Raw genomic sequence first — 14,241 nt, 5'->3', positions numbered from 1 at the left:
ATTCTCGATTGTTGAAAGAGCTGACAAGGGATCTAGAACAACTGAGTCTAATCTTTCAAAACTTATAGAGAACTGATAAGATATCAGGACATTGGGGAAAGGGAGCATAGTTCCAATATTCATAAAAGGGAAAAGTAGAGACCCAATCATCTTCAAAACTATGTGAGACTTCATATTAGAGTTCCCACATTCTCTGAATAGCAGCCAATAGAAATTTAAAAGACCTGGCTTGAGTAGATTAATCAATGGAATGGAAAAAAAGGACATAATTTATAAGCAGACACTAAGAATACAGAAATTCAGCATTCTATACATCTGTGTCAGCCCCAACTATGAAGAGCTGGCTATTTCTCTAAGGATAAGGACCAGAATGCTGAGTTATTTTGCCCTAGTCAGGAATATGAAATATGTAGGAACTTAGTTTTTTTTCTTGGCCCTCACTAATTTTTCCTCCTACATATTTTTAATTCCATTCCATCTCCATGAGTACTTCATTTTGCCCTTTTATTGACTTCCTAAAAACCAATTATTTCCATCAAAATAATACTGTATTTGCTTTCTTCCTTTAATCTTAACCATTCCTTGTTTTCTTTGACTATCTCCTTTATAGCCTCACTTCTCTATATAGTTTAAGTAACATTTTACTATTATCCTCTTTGCATTCGTCATTTTCTTATATGCATTTTTCTCATCCACAATATTACTCATCAATCAAGTAGGATTTGTTTTGCTTAAACATTTATGAACTGAGAATATCATTTATTTAAAACCACCCTATTTTATATGGAATGTCTTATCTTCTGTAATATAACAGAAGAAATTTGTTCAATTATATAAATACTTATAAATATTACTATACAAATTGATATGCAAATTTAGTTTCTGGCAAAATCTAGATTACTCTTAATAATAGTTTACTCCTACATTTAGGAATGAGGGAAATTAGTATCGCTCATGCTTGTTATACAAATAGCCATCCATGCTGCATTGGTTTGCCACCATTATCTCCATTTTTAGTGTGAGATTTCTTTACAAAAACTGTAGACTTCTGTCATCATTTACAGACATTCATTATCTTTTGTTAGCAATGTTTGAATCCTTCACCGAGAAGTACCATGCTCAGCTTTTTAGTAACAATTTTATTCCCCAATTGTTATGTCTGTCATAAAAATGTAGAACTTGATTTGACTATTCTTAAATCTCTGCATAGATCAATACTTACAAAATACTATTAACAAATGTATTTTTAATAGCATTTGTTGTATTCAGTGGTTATTTAATATTTTTGTACCTAGTCTTACTTTGTCACTGTGTACAGTTTGAAATCAGGTTAATATTGCATTCAGTTGAATAAAGAAATGCATAGATAATTTAAACTAAATATCACAATTCTATATAATTCAATTTTATATTAAATGCATTTTTTAAAAACATAAATTATAACAGTATAATATAATGCCAAATAAAACAAAAATAATGTATTTTGAATTGCTAATGTCTGATAATATCTATCATAGTCTATTTGTCATAGAACTACCATAGAACTGAAGTAAAAAGCATTTAAAACTGCCTTTTATATTGGTATGTTTTTTCTGTTAAGTAAGCTGAAGATAATCCTCTATGATTTTATAGTGCATAATTCTTGGGACAGTATTTCAAAACATGATTCTGTGAGAGATAGAAAAATAGGTCACTTGATATCAGATTGTGCCTATTGACCCTTTTTTTCTTACTCTCTCTTTTTAATACTGAGGATTAGTGGGGGCACAGTGTTTGCCATGTTGGTGTTAGATTATTGGAACTCTGTATCATAGCCATATGTGAAAATGATTAAAGTGCAGATTAACCTTACAGCAAAGGATCAGAGCCTTTAGACTCTGTCATAATATGTTATCACACTCTTAATTCAGACTGGACTATATTGTAAATTACATAATGAAATCTGCATGTTTCTGCCAATAACTACTGTATATAATGAATTACTGATAAAAATGAACAGTAATGACTTTTATGAAACCAAGTTGATTTACAAATTGTAAATTTGGATAGAGATAGGTTCATCTCCCAGCCAAGTTAAGGAAACAACTTTTAGTGTTTGTGCTAATTAGCTGACTGGTGCAGGCAGCTATGAGGTTGAAGGTGGTGACAGCAGAAGTAATAGGAGCCACAAACCTCTTAATGTAGACTTAACCCTTTGAGAAACCATATTTCTCTTCACAAATAGAAATAATGAGACAAGATTGAGGCATGGGAAGAAGAGATTTTTAGTAGATGTCAGTAGAATTTTTCCATTAATGTGTAAAGTGACAAATTTTGAAATATTTTGGTTGGGAAAAGAAAATGAATAACAGAGTTGAGAACCAACCTAGTTGTTACCAACAGCGATAGAAACAAAGCAGGTTTGCTTCTTCTCCTTGGGAGCCTCTTGGTTTGCAGTTTTTTCCTAGCAAAAAATTCAAAGCGTGCTTGTTTGGTAATAACAGCAAACACTTAATGATTTTGAGGAGGTTTGTGATATACAAGACTAAGTGGTCAGATCAAAGTGCATCTTGGACACAGAACTGTGACGTTTCATTTACGGTATTTCTTGCAGAGGTAGTTTGATTAATTTTGTATTATCTTTTTAGCATCAAAATAAGATAAACTGTTTCTTCCAGGCATGTTATTATATATCCATAGATTATTATTCCTGTTTGGAGTAATTATTTAAAATGCAGAAAAGGAGTGAGATTTTATTTATCTAATTTATCCTCTATTTTACAGTGAAATTAATTCCCGACTTGATGCAGTGTCTGAGATTCTCTTCTCAGAATCAAGTGTTCTTGGTCAAATCATGTCTCTATTGCATAAGGTTCCAGATATTGAGAGAGGAATCTGTAGCATTTATCATAAAAAGGTAAGACTACAGATAATTAAAAAAAAACACATTGCTATTATATTTAAATGCAGGCAACTTTTCCTGAAATGTGTTTTATACATTGTAAGGCAGAAAATAATTGGAAATATCTAAGCTTTTAACAATGGCACTTTTAAACTCTTAAAACTGTCCGTGTTTCTTATATTCGTGGTATGCTAGCTTCTTAAAATTCATTAACTATTTTTAAGCTATGTATTGGTATTTAGCATTACAACTTATTTTTTAAAAAATTACTTCAGTTTTAAATATTTAATAACAAAGTCAATTCTTTTCCTACCATAACAATTGAAATCAGGAGGCATATATTTCAGTGTATGTCCAAAATTGAGGAGAGAATAAAACAAACTTTGTTTATGTAATAAGAGTATTAGAACTGATACAACATACTTTTTGCCATCTTAAAGAACTTCATTTGTTAGTTTTGCAAGACGTAACCTCAAGACCAATAATTTTAATTGATATTTGTTTATATTTTCAGTGTTCTGTTCAAGAATTCTACTTAGTAGTAAACACACTCTCTAACTTGGAAACAGCAGTCAAAGCACTAGTTCCAGCTATACAAGTTCAAGTACGGGCATCCTTGCTGCATAAAAGCCTTTTGGAAATTCCTGAATTGCTTAGCTCAACAAAAAAATATTTAAGTAAACTTAATGAAGAAGCAGCAAAGTAAGTAAAATAAGCATATAATTTGTTACTATGTAGGTACGATGCAGTGACTATCTTTTTTAACCAAGTAGTGATTGTAACAAAAGTTTGGTTCTCTTCACCATTGTTTGTAATGCAATTCATTCATACATAGACATGATCTAACATAGACAATTGATACTTTTTATTAAAAATATTATTAAGTAATATGCTACATTAATTTTTCCCATAGTTAATTCCCATTAAATTCTGTAAGACTATCTCAGCCTAACCCAATTTTGAACTGATGTGCCAGATTTTTCATATCTCGTTAGAGTTTAGATGTGGTCCATCTTGGGTGCACCACTTCTTTTTTGGCATTTCCAAAAAAGAAGGGACGTGTGTCTCATACTACTTCTCCAGCCAGTGCACGATTCAGGCAAGTTCACTTCTTAGACTTTGCCTAAGATCAACTATTGTGTAGAATTATGATCTTTGACAATAATCTCTGAAAATCAGACAGAATTGGTTTTTTTCTTTTCTCTTTAGTTTGTGTCTCTCTTTCTCCCCCCCTTACACATAAGCAGTTAAACTAACTGCAGAAGTTCTTTTAAAGATTTTTTTTTTCTGGTTCTTATAATTTTCTTTCTACAATTAAATTATAGTCTCCTAGATCATATTCATATTATTATTTGTTTGTATTTGATCATTTTGTTAGGGTTAAACAAACATCTATGATATTGAATTAAAAGTTTATTTGAATTTTCTTTTAGAATTGGGGACAAAACTGAATTATTCAAGGATCTCGATGATTTTCCTTTAATAAGAAAGAGAAGGGGTGAGATTCAGACAGTACTCTCTCAAATCAAGAATCATATTCAGGATGTACGAAGAATGCTAAATTCCTCCTCTGTGGACTACATATCAGTATCAGGGCAAGAGGTATATATATAGACTTTGTTATGCTGTATGTTTGTCTATGCAACATTAAATAAATTTTATGTAGTTGTGATCATGTTTTTACAGCAGCAGTTTTGTTGTCCTTTACTGAGTAGATTGGAGCTAAACAGTTTACCGCCCTTAGGTAATTTGGAATACAAATTCCAGAATCCCTTATCATTGACCTTATGGTTTTTGCTAACAGGATTAGGAGTTGGCATGAGTTGTTTTAAAGCTAGTAACTTTTAAAGAAAAATGTGTTCAGTATGTAAATTTACTAACAATGTACCAGAAGTTATATTATAAAATTAAAGTTTTGGGTAAACTTTATTAAAAGTGTCAACTGTCATAATATAAATTAGAGAATGTCAACATCTGTTTGTAAGTATACCTTTGCTAATAATTGAATGTTAGTTACGGTAATTATAAGAACTAAGCACTATATAAAAGTGCATTAGCTAATTTATGGTACAGAGACCAAAAGAGAACAATTTAATAGGACATCCTCTAGGACAATGCTTTACCCACAATTCTGTTTAACTTGGGGTAATTAAAATTACAAAATAGAGAAATGTTTTGAGGTTCATTTCATAAGACATATGATAAGGAAATAATATATTTGGCAAAGAAGCAGAGGATTTAGAGGTTTTTTTTCAGAATACTGTACAAAGTAATATATTTCCAATTTTCTAAGATCTCAGTGTTTTGTAGCACATTGACGTATTTGAGAACCTTTACTAAATTTTTGATTCAACTGAAAACACTTCATGAACACAGTTTCTCTATAAGCAAGAAAGTTTGATTTTTATAGCACAAAATTTAGAACATTGTTTGAATGTTTGGATCTGGATTTATATGTTGTTATTAAACATATCATATCTAAATGAGTATACAAATCACAATTGCTCTTAAACAATGTATGTTGGTTGAGAACCTGGGGATTATAGATTCAGCACAATTTAAGATATTCCAAGCTGGGAAAGGATGAGTTTATTTTACATGCAATTTATATGAGAAGCACACCTTACCTAGACTCTGCTTTTGGTTGTAATACAAATGCAAAACTGTGACCCTTTTTCAGCTTGCCATATCCTAATTTGCGTTGGGCCTATAACTCCCAAGTTCACAATCAATATGTATAATTTAAAAGCAGTTACAAGTTGCATTCACTTATATGCAATTGCTACTCTATGACTGTTCAAAGACAAATATAAAAATATTTCATGTCTTAATTACTGTGCTAAAGGAGAGGGAAATTGATGAGAGCAAAGGAGTATGAAGTTAATATCAATTCATTATCTTGATATTATAATTTTATGTTTAAAAAATGATTTTTATTTAATTATGAGCATTTTTGAGCATGAAAATAGATGGTCAATTTTATGATCCCAATTTATCAGTATCTCTCTACAAATGTACAGATTATGAGGAACAAACAGAAGCAAATCAAAAGCTTAATGCAAGTCTACAAGTATGACATAGGAGCTTTATTGAAATTTGGTACAGGTTAGATCTCATATTTTACTCCAAAAATGGTCTCCATTATTTAAATCAGTTCTATTCAATTATTGTGAACTACATATGTCTTCTGACAATAATTACGAAAATAAATTAACACCTCAGGAAAACATCTGTTAACAATACCAATATAGATTTCAAAATATTTATAGATTACAGTGTAATATGATGACTATGAAAATTATGGCTTCATAATTATTATGACCCTATTTACCAACAGAATCACATGAGCATGTATATACATAGTAACTTTAGTAATGCTTCATCCAGATTTTGACTTTAAGGTTCTGCTTTTCTTGCCCTGAGCATAAAACCAGTTATTCTTTTCATCTTTGAAAATAAAATATAAGTATAGGTTGGTAAACCATGATAGCATTACCATAATTGTCAATTGCTGTTTATATTATTGTCATACAAAATTGGCTTTTGTTAAGATATAGTCTGGATGAATCTGATGAAGCAAAAGTAGTATGTGATAGTCAAGATTCTAAGAGTTATGTAGTCATATTTCAATAAATTTTATCCTGTGGATGGAAGGCTAACTCAATATGGTTTTTGTAGATGAGCTGAACAACTAACTGAATAAATCAGCGATAGTATGTGACTGCAGAAAAGACAAAAACAGTCATATACTGCCATAAAACATGTCATCTGAAATAATGGAAAAGTAATAATTCCATTCCTTTGTGTATTATATAACTACCTTGACTACTGCGTCCACTTTTGGATAATCCATGTTAAGAAAGATTCCTATGGAAAAGAAAACATCAGACTCCTGAGGGAGCTGGATCAATTTAGCCATAAAATTGATGATTTTGTAGGACATGATGACATTCTAAAAGACTTTAAAACTTCTTAATTTAAGTTTAAGGAGTTATCATGCTGAAGAAGACCATTCTACAGTTCAGGTCATAAAGCAGTTTCAAGATGAATTTTAAGAAAAATTTCCAAACATTGTAAATGGTTTCATTGTGGAAGTGAAGAGCTTCCCTTTTATAAATATGACAAGAGTAACCTGCTTTCATCTGGATTCCTTTATTGCATAGAAAATGGAACCAGAGAGCTTTAAATGGTTCCTTTGATACATAGGCTTTTGTTATAACTGTCATATAAGTTTTCAAGGATTATTTATAACCATAATGGCAATATTATTTATTTTGATTAAACAAAAGCTTCATTTTCAAACAAACGCTTTCTGGCAGATTCTAAATTTGTGCCTCAATCTTGGGAGATGATATGAGACAAATAGGTAGGAAGACTATCCAGAAGTATTTTGTGGATTGGTGCTTTAGTTTATCTACCTGAAGTGGCCTTCATTTCTTCTTTGGTGTTTGAGAGTCTGAAAACCTGTATATATTGCTCTATGAACTGGTATAAACTTGGTGATTAGTTCCATTCTTTAACTCAAATTGTTTATCTGAAATAAATTAATATCCCTGATAGTAATAGACATTTGAACTGATGTTCTTATTTATCTTATCGTTGCTTGACTATTTCTTCCATTGCTGTACTCTTTTCCTTACACACTTATACATACTAATATTTTTGGGACAGAATTATATCATCAAATGCATCCATGATAACTATGAAGAACTTCTACCTGTACTACACAATTTTGTTCTAAAACAGTATTAATCATTTGATACTTTATTGTTTGATGTTTCAGTTTCAGATTGAAGTTAAAAATTCAGTTGTATCTTCTGTACCATTAGATTGGATTAAAGTTAGCAGGTATGTAGTTTAATATAAATCTGAATTACTATTTATTGTGTTAATTACTTCAGTGATGTTTATATATCGATGTTTCTGATGAGAAAAAATAAAGTGCTAAAGTAAAATATATGAATCGTTTTTTACAATATCACTTTTGGTGTGCCCCAGTAACAAAATAGACCATACAGTTTCTTGGCAACATTTTTGGAAGTGGTTTGTCATTGTCTTCTTCCTAGAGCTAAGAGAGAATGACTAGACCAGTGATGGCGAACCGTTTTTGGCTCATGTGCCAAAAGTGGGGGGAGCGCATGGAGGTTGTGTGTGGGCGTGCCACACCCATAATGCTTTGCGCACAACCCCAGTGTGCATACGGGCACGACCACCACTCCCCCCATTTTTGGTGTGCTTTTTTCGCCCTCCCCAAGCTCCAGAGGCTTGATAGGAGCCTGGGGAGATGGAAAACACCCCTCCCCCCGGAAGCCCTCCGGAGGCTTCAGGAGCTTCCCTGAAGGCTCTGGAGGGCACAAAACAACCCTACGAGCAAACCAGAAGTGACTTCCGGTTTGCCCGTAGTGTCATTTTTAATCCTCCGGAGCTTTCAGGGAAGCCTCCTGAGGGCTCCTGAATGCTCCGGAGGGCTAAAACCAGCTCTACAAGCAAACAGGAAGTCTCTTCCCGAACTTCCAGTTTGCTCGTAGGGCTGGTTTTTCATGCTCCAGAGGCTTCAGGGAAGTTGCTGAAGCCTCCAGAGGGCGGAAAATGGCCTCAAAACAAGCCTGAAGTTAGCATGCATGCGCTGGCCAGCTGACAGGGCAAGCCTCATGTGCCCTGACAAATGGCTCCGTGTGCCATCTGTGGTACGTGTGCCATCTGTGGTATGTGTGCCATAGGTTCGCCATCACAGGATTAGGCAATGATTATTTACATTTGGCTTCATGCTTAAGATAGGACAAAAACTTATGGTCTCCTGGTTTCTAGCTCAGTTCCTTTAACCACTATGCTAAATTGGCTGGCATCAGTATTACAAATCATGAGGATTTGGGTTAATATTAGAACAGTTATACAAACTTATTGGAAGATGTAATTGTTTCATTTAGTCTCAGACACCCCCTCCCTCAAACTGCGCCTGGTGATAGGGCATTAGGAAGTAGGAAGTAGAAAGGATGTTATTGAAGTAAAAGCCAAACTGGTCCCAGTGATAGTAAGGGCACTTGAGGCTGTGATTCCAAAGTTGGGAGACTAACTCCAATAGATCCCAGGAATGACATCAGAACTCTTTGCCCAGAAGAGTACAGTGCTAAGAGAAGCTCCCAGACCTATGGTAGAGGAGCTGAGATTTAGGAAGACAGAAACCACCCATAGGAGTGAGAAGGGTATGTGTATGTTTGGGTATGTGCGCGCGCGCGCATACACACACACACACAGACACACACAAACACAAATATATTATAATGAACTCTCAGAAATATTAATCCTAAGAAGATACTGACCTAATGTTATGCACTGCTGAAAAAATTATTGATTAATCACATTTATGTCCTGTTTGATTCTTTCTTCAAGCACAAAGGTTGTAAGCCGTTTCCACACTCCTTTTATTGTAGAAAATTACAGAAAGCTTAATCAGCTACGTGAGCAACTGGTCCTTGACTTCAATTCTGAATGGCTGTGTTTTTTAGAGTAAGTTTGCAAACTAATTTTTTAAAATTGTAATAAGTAGGTTTCAGAATAGAAACAGATTATAACTGACATATCAGTGGTTAATGGATTTGTATAATTTAGTTGAAAATATTCTTTGCCTTTTTAATGGGAATGTATTTAAAATTCACAAACATAGTATTTTAGAGGGGTTTTGAAATTTTTGAGCTTAGATTACTGATAAGCAACATGGTGCTCATTGGCACTTATTGGATGTGCATACTTATTGGTGCTTATTAAGATCCATGATTAGTCTCATTTAAAAAAAATACTTTCTTAAATTTACAACATACACAGAAAAGTAGCTTTGTGCAAAACAAAGAAACGATAGATTACATCATATTTATTTGCACCATGTTTTGGCCCTAGGGGCCATTAATTAACAGAAAGCATTAATATGGGCTAAGTTCATCTTTTGAGAAATTTTCTCTCTTGTGATGCTCATCCTTGCAGCCATTTTGGGAAGTGCACAAGCTGCTACTGGTTGCTGACATGACTTCCTCTGATTTCTGGGTTTGGCCAAAAAAGGCCCATTCCCAAATCCATGTTTTGTGGGAGTCAGGGTCAACATCAAGGTAGCCTGAGAGCTCTGAGGGGGAAGAGGGAATAGAGCTGGCAGAGAGAGAGACAGAGATGGAGCCTAGGCTGTCCACCAGCTCTCAGATGGAGAGTCAACAGCCCTCAGGTCTGGAGGTGACTGATGGGGAAGAGAAGGAATAGCTTGGTCTAGTGCCTGATGCACAGATGTGCAGAAGGCAGAAGAGAGATAGGATAGTAGTGGAAATCGTGAGCAGACATTTGGGAAGGAAGACGACCGCTGGTAGCGAAGCCCCACCCTAGCTCTAGGGATAAAAGGCAGGGGGCGGAAATGAATAGATGTGGCAGACAACTATTCATCTCCCTACTGGACAGACTTGTTAGCCTGCGGTGAAAGAAACTTTTTGCTGGGGCTGCCGGCACTCCTAATAAAGGAATCATTGATTTAACTTCAGAGGGTTTCTCCTGTTTTATGGAGCTGGGTCAGAAGACCATGAAAAAACTTAGCACGGAGCATATGTAACACAGCATTTTTGCAAGCCTTCAGCAATGAGAGGGAGTTCTGTTGTCTTTGGGGGCTGGCTGCAACCATCCCATGCTGTAATCACTGTCCCCAAATCCTGTCTGTATTTCAGTGAAGACCTTTTTCAGTCAGCTTCTTTGAGGGCAACAAGGCTGTCGACCAGAGGGATTCGGCCTGGCATGGCGCAAGATGCCTCTGGCAGGCAGCTTTTTGAAAGCAAAAGGGCTGCCCACCAGAGGGATTCATCCTAGTATGAGGACGAGTACAGGCAGCTCTTTCTCCCATCCCCTTAACAACCTTGGTGATTGTTTAATGACTGTAGCCAGTCATTAGTTACTGAAGATTAAGTCTCAGTTATTGCCATAAGTAAAGAACTATCTGTATTGACAGTTTTACTATTATTTTCATAGTACTCATTCGTGATGGATCACTTATCTCTTCCTTCTGATCACATTGCTGTACCCAGGCAGCTTTTGACAGACAACAAATCCCTTTGAAAGTGTTACATTCCCCTTTCAGAATTTCCCAACTTCTTTGTATCATCTCCCAGTATTGCATCATAAACAATCAAACCAATCATATTTTTTAAAATTTGTGTGTGTAACTAGATGTACACTTGGACTACGTATTGAAAACAGACAACGTATGTAAGGAATTTTGTATGGATATAGCATTGCTGACTGGTTATAGTTTATTTGTATTAATATTTCATTCATTCTTTTTCCTTCCCAATGTACTTTTCTCTAGTCATTTTAATGAGCATTATCATGCACTCTCTCAAGCTGTGGGTCATCTAGCAACTGTGGACTGTGTTTTTTCTTTGGCTGAGGCTGCCAAACAAGGAGATTATTGCAGGTAATCATTTAAAAAAAAAAACCAGTACTGGAATACTGTTTACAAAAGTGCTGATCAATTCTTGTATGCCATGTTTGAAAACCTACAGATTCTCCCCCAGATCAGATTGTTATTGGGTAGAATTGATGGAGCTTCATTTATTATAAATGGGATGGCTTGTTTCGAGCTTGATAAGGCAAATGTATGATTTGGGGCCTTTATTCCACATTCAGTCAATAAACATTTGTTTTTCAGACCTGTCATAATAGATGAAAAATCAGAAATAATGATAAAGAATGGGAAACATCCTGTGATAGATATGTTACTAGGAGAGCAACAGCAATATGTTCCGAATGATACATTCTTGTCAGTAAGTAAACTTTTAAGAGCTAGGATAATCAGAAGATCATAACATTGGTTTTAGTTTTTAGAAAATTGTTAAATAATACGGTGACTGTGTCTAAAAATTAAGAATATACCATTATGATGCCTAGGTTTTTAGATCATTACACTTAAGTTGTACACTTAGAAAATGAAACAAAAAATTACATAGTCTCACATTTATTTCTGTGTTGGCTCTTTCTTTTCTGCATGCTTTAAAAGATATTCCAGACTTTGGGTCTTTCTAGAGAAGATTTTGAGGCATGTGAAATGGCAGAGATGAGGAAAAATCACTTAGACTAGTCATGGATCTTTATCACAGAGAATGTTGTAATATCATCCATCCATGTTTAGATTTGAACGGCAGAAAATATGTATGTACATAAATTCAGGTAAAGGATAGTAATACATACAAATAAATCATTTGATGCTGCTGCTTCCTGTTTACATGCAACACTTCAGATTTTTAATATATATAAAAAATCTTGTTTATTCCAGAATGACGTGATTTTTTTTTAAACAGTTCTGACAATGCACATAGCATTGTCCAACTCAAATCTGAGTTTAAATCTGGCCTGCCTGGAAATAGCAAACGGCCGGCCCACGGTGCCTCTGTCAGCTAAAGGGGCAAAATGTTTTGGCTGGCAGGGTGCTGTAGGGACCGTCCAGGCCAAAAACGGGGCATGGGAGGGGGGGGGCTCTGCACCCCATTTTGGCTGGCACAGTGCTGCAGGAGACACCCGTCCTGTCTCTACAGCCTCCGGCCGGCCCACAGAAGAGGACTACAATCCTAACTCTCTAAGAAATCCAGTTTGACACCCATGCCATGTAGCTATTATATTCGCTATTACACTTACATTTGCATTTTTAATATTTTTGTGAAGCAATAGTAATAAAAGATGTGTATGAAATCTTACTGAGGCACCCTAATGTAGAATTTTTTTGGAGTAGTAATTTGGAATCTGTTTAGGTGATCTGTATACGATCTGTCTGAAACTTTTCCATGTGCTTTGTTTTAAAATGGTCTAATTATGGTGTTAATTTTGCAGGAAGATAGTAAAAGAGTAATGATAATCACTGGACCTAACATGGGGGGAAAGAGCTCTTATATAAAACAAGTTGCATTGATTACTATCATGGCACAGATTGGTTCTTATGTACCAGCTGAAGAAGTAAGAATTGGTATTGTGGACGGTATATTCACCAGGTAAGATAACAAACACATTTTTGGGGGTAGCTCTTATTTTTCAGTTTTAATGTTATATGTTTTTTTTCTTTTTTAGGATTATCACAAAACATTCACATTAACATTTTAAGACTATAGCACTAATCCCTTTTCCTGTGCCTCCACATGCCTATTGTGGGTATTTTTGTGAACAGTCTAAATTCTAATATAGAAGCCAATTAAAGAATGCTGCTGTTTTATGAAGAAAATCAGCCCCAGTTGCACATCATGTAATGGAATTAAAAAACATAGCAGTAGCATAGCTCTATTATAACTTTAATAAATAGAAAATGAATTTCAAAAAAAGTTTGATATATTCAGATGCAGGTTGTTCTCAGTTAACAACCAATTATTCTGTGACCATTCAAAGCTACAATGGCATTGAATGAGTGGTCCTTACACCTGATCCTCAAAGTTCTGGCTGTCTCAGCAACCCCCATGGTCATGTGATTGTGATCTGGGGTAACCAGAAGCTAACAGAATAACCAGCTCATTCTAATGATGTTGCAATGTTCTGTGGTCATGTGATTGCCATTTGTGACCTTTCCTACCAGGTTCTCCCTCAAGCAGAGTCAGTAGGGAAGCTGGCACGGAAGATTGTAAGGCAGTCCTATAAGTCATTTGAACTCCCATGGATTTTTCTTCCTGAAGAACTTGACTATGGAATACAAAAACCTGAAAAGCCATAGTCCCATGTAACTACAGGTTCCACCGATGGTGGCTCATCTGTGCATCCTTCCCACCCAGCAGCAGCCATCCCAATCTCTTCTGTGCTGCAAGCTGACCTGATTATAAGCCATCTAGATCTTGCAACTTCCTGCAAGCTTCCTTGCAGGACCAACAGCAAGGTAGTTGTGAGGAGTTCTTCCCTTAACAATCCATGATCCTTGCTTAATGATGGCAACAAGGACTGCTGGAATTGCTATCATTAAGCAATGTGATCATGTGATATAACACTTCACAACTACATTGCTTGATGATAGAAAGTCCAGTCTCAATTACCATCATTAAATGAGGATTACCTGTACAACATATATACTTACGATTTTAATTGGATTATTGAATTTAGCAGGACATACATCTTTTGAGTCTTAACATGCTTAAATGTATTTTGTTAGCTTTGAATTACTTTAATTTCTAATTTCCAATTGGGTAAATTTGATTTGTGTTAATGAGTCTCTCATTAATGAGTCTTCTCATTAATATTTGAGAAGAAATCCTTCTTTGGATCAGTTCACTCAGTTTCTAACATGCAGTGAAAAATATGAAAAATTATTGGTAATAATTTTAGCAGTAGCTTATATTAATTGAGAGACCGCCTGCTGCCAATTACCT

At 34.9% G+C, this 14,241-nt stretch overlaps 1 protein-coding gene across 4 annotated transcripts in view; it reads left to right on the top strand.

The window, feature by feature from the left end:
* Positions 1 to 14,241, top strand: part of MSH3 (mutS homolog 3) — a 50,141-nt gene that overhangs the window by 24,645 nt on the left and 11,255 nt on the right. For all 4 annotated transcript variants that reach the window (XM_032212585.1, XM_032212587.1, XM_032212588.1 and 1 more), the window contains 8 exons: positions 2,764 to 2,896; positions 3,396 to 3,583; positions 4,315 to 4,483; positions 7,665 to 7,729; positions 9,272 to 9,388; positions 11,214 to 11,321; positions 11,556 to 11,670; positions 12,731 to 12,888. In XM_032212585.1, the coding sequence (XP_032068476.1) occupies positions 2,764 to 2,896; positions 3,396 to 3,583; positions 4,315 to 4,483; positions 7,665 to 7,729; positions 9,272 to 9,388; positions 11,214 to 11,321; positions 11,556 to 11,670; positions 12,731 to 12,888 (1,053 nt within the window). The remainder of the gene's footprint in view (positions 1 to 2,763; positions 2,897 to 3,395; positions 3,584 to 4,314; positions 4,484 to 7,664; positions 7,730 to 9,271; positions 9,389 to 11,213; positions 11,322 to 11,555; positions 11,671 to 12,730; positions 12,889 to 14,241) is intronic.

This window comes from Thamnophis elegans, chromosome 3 (genome assembly GCF_009769535.1).
Source record: "Thamnophis elegans isolate rThaEle1 chromosome 3, rThaEle1.pri, whole genome shotgun sequence".
Classification (NCBI taxonomy): Eukaryota; Metazoa; Chordata; class Lepidosauria; order Squamata; family Colubridae; genus Thamnophis; species Thamnophis elegans.
This window is presented reverse-complemented; position numbering and strand designations above follow the sequence as displayed.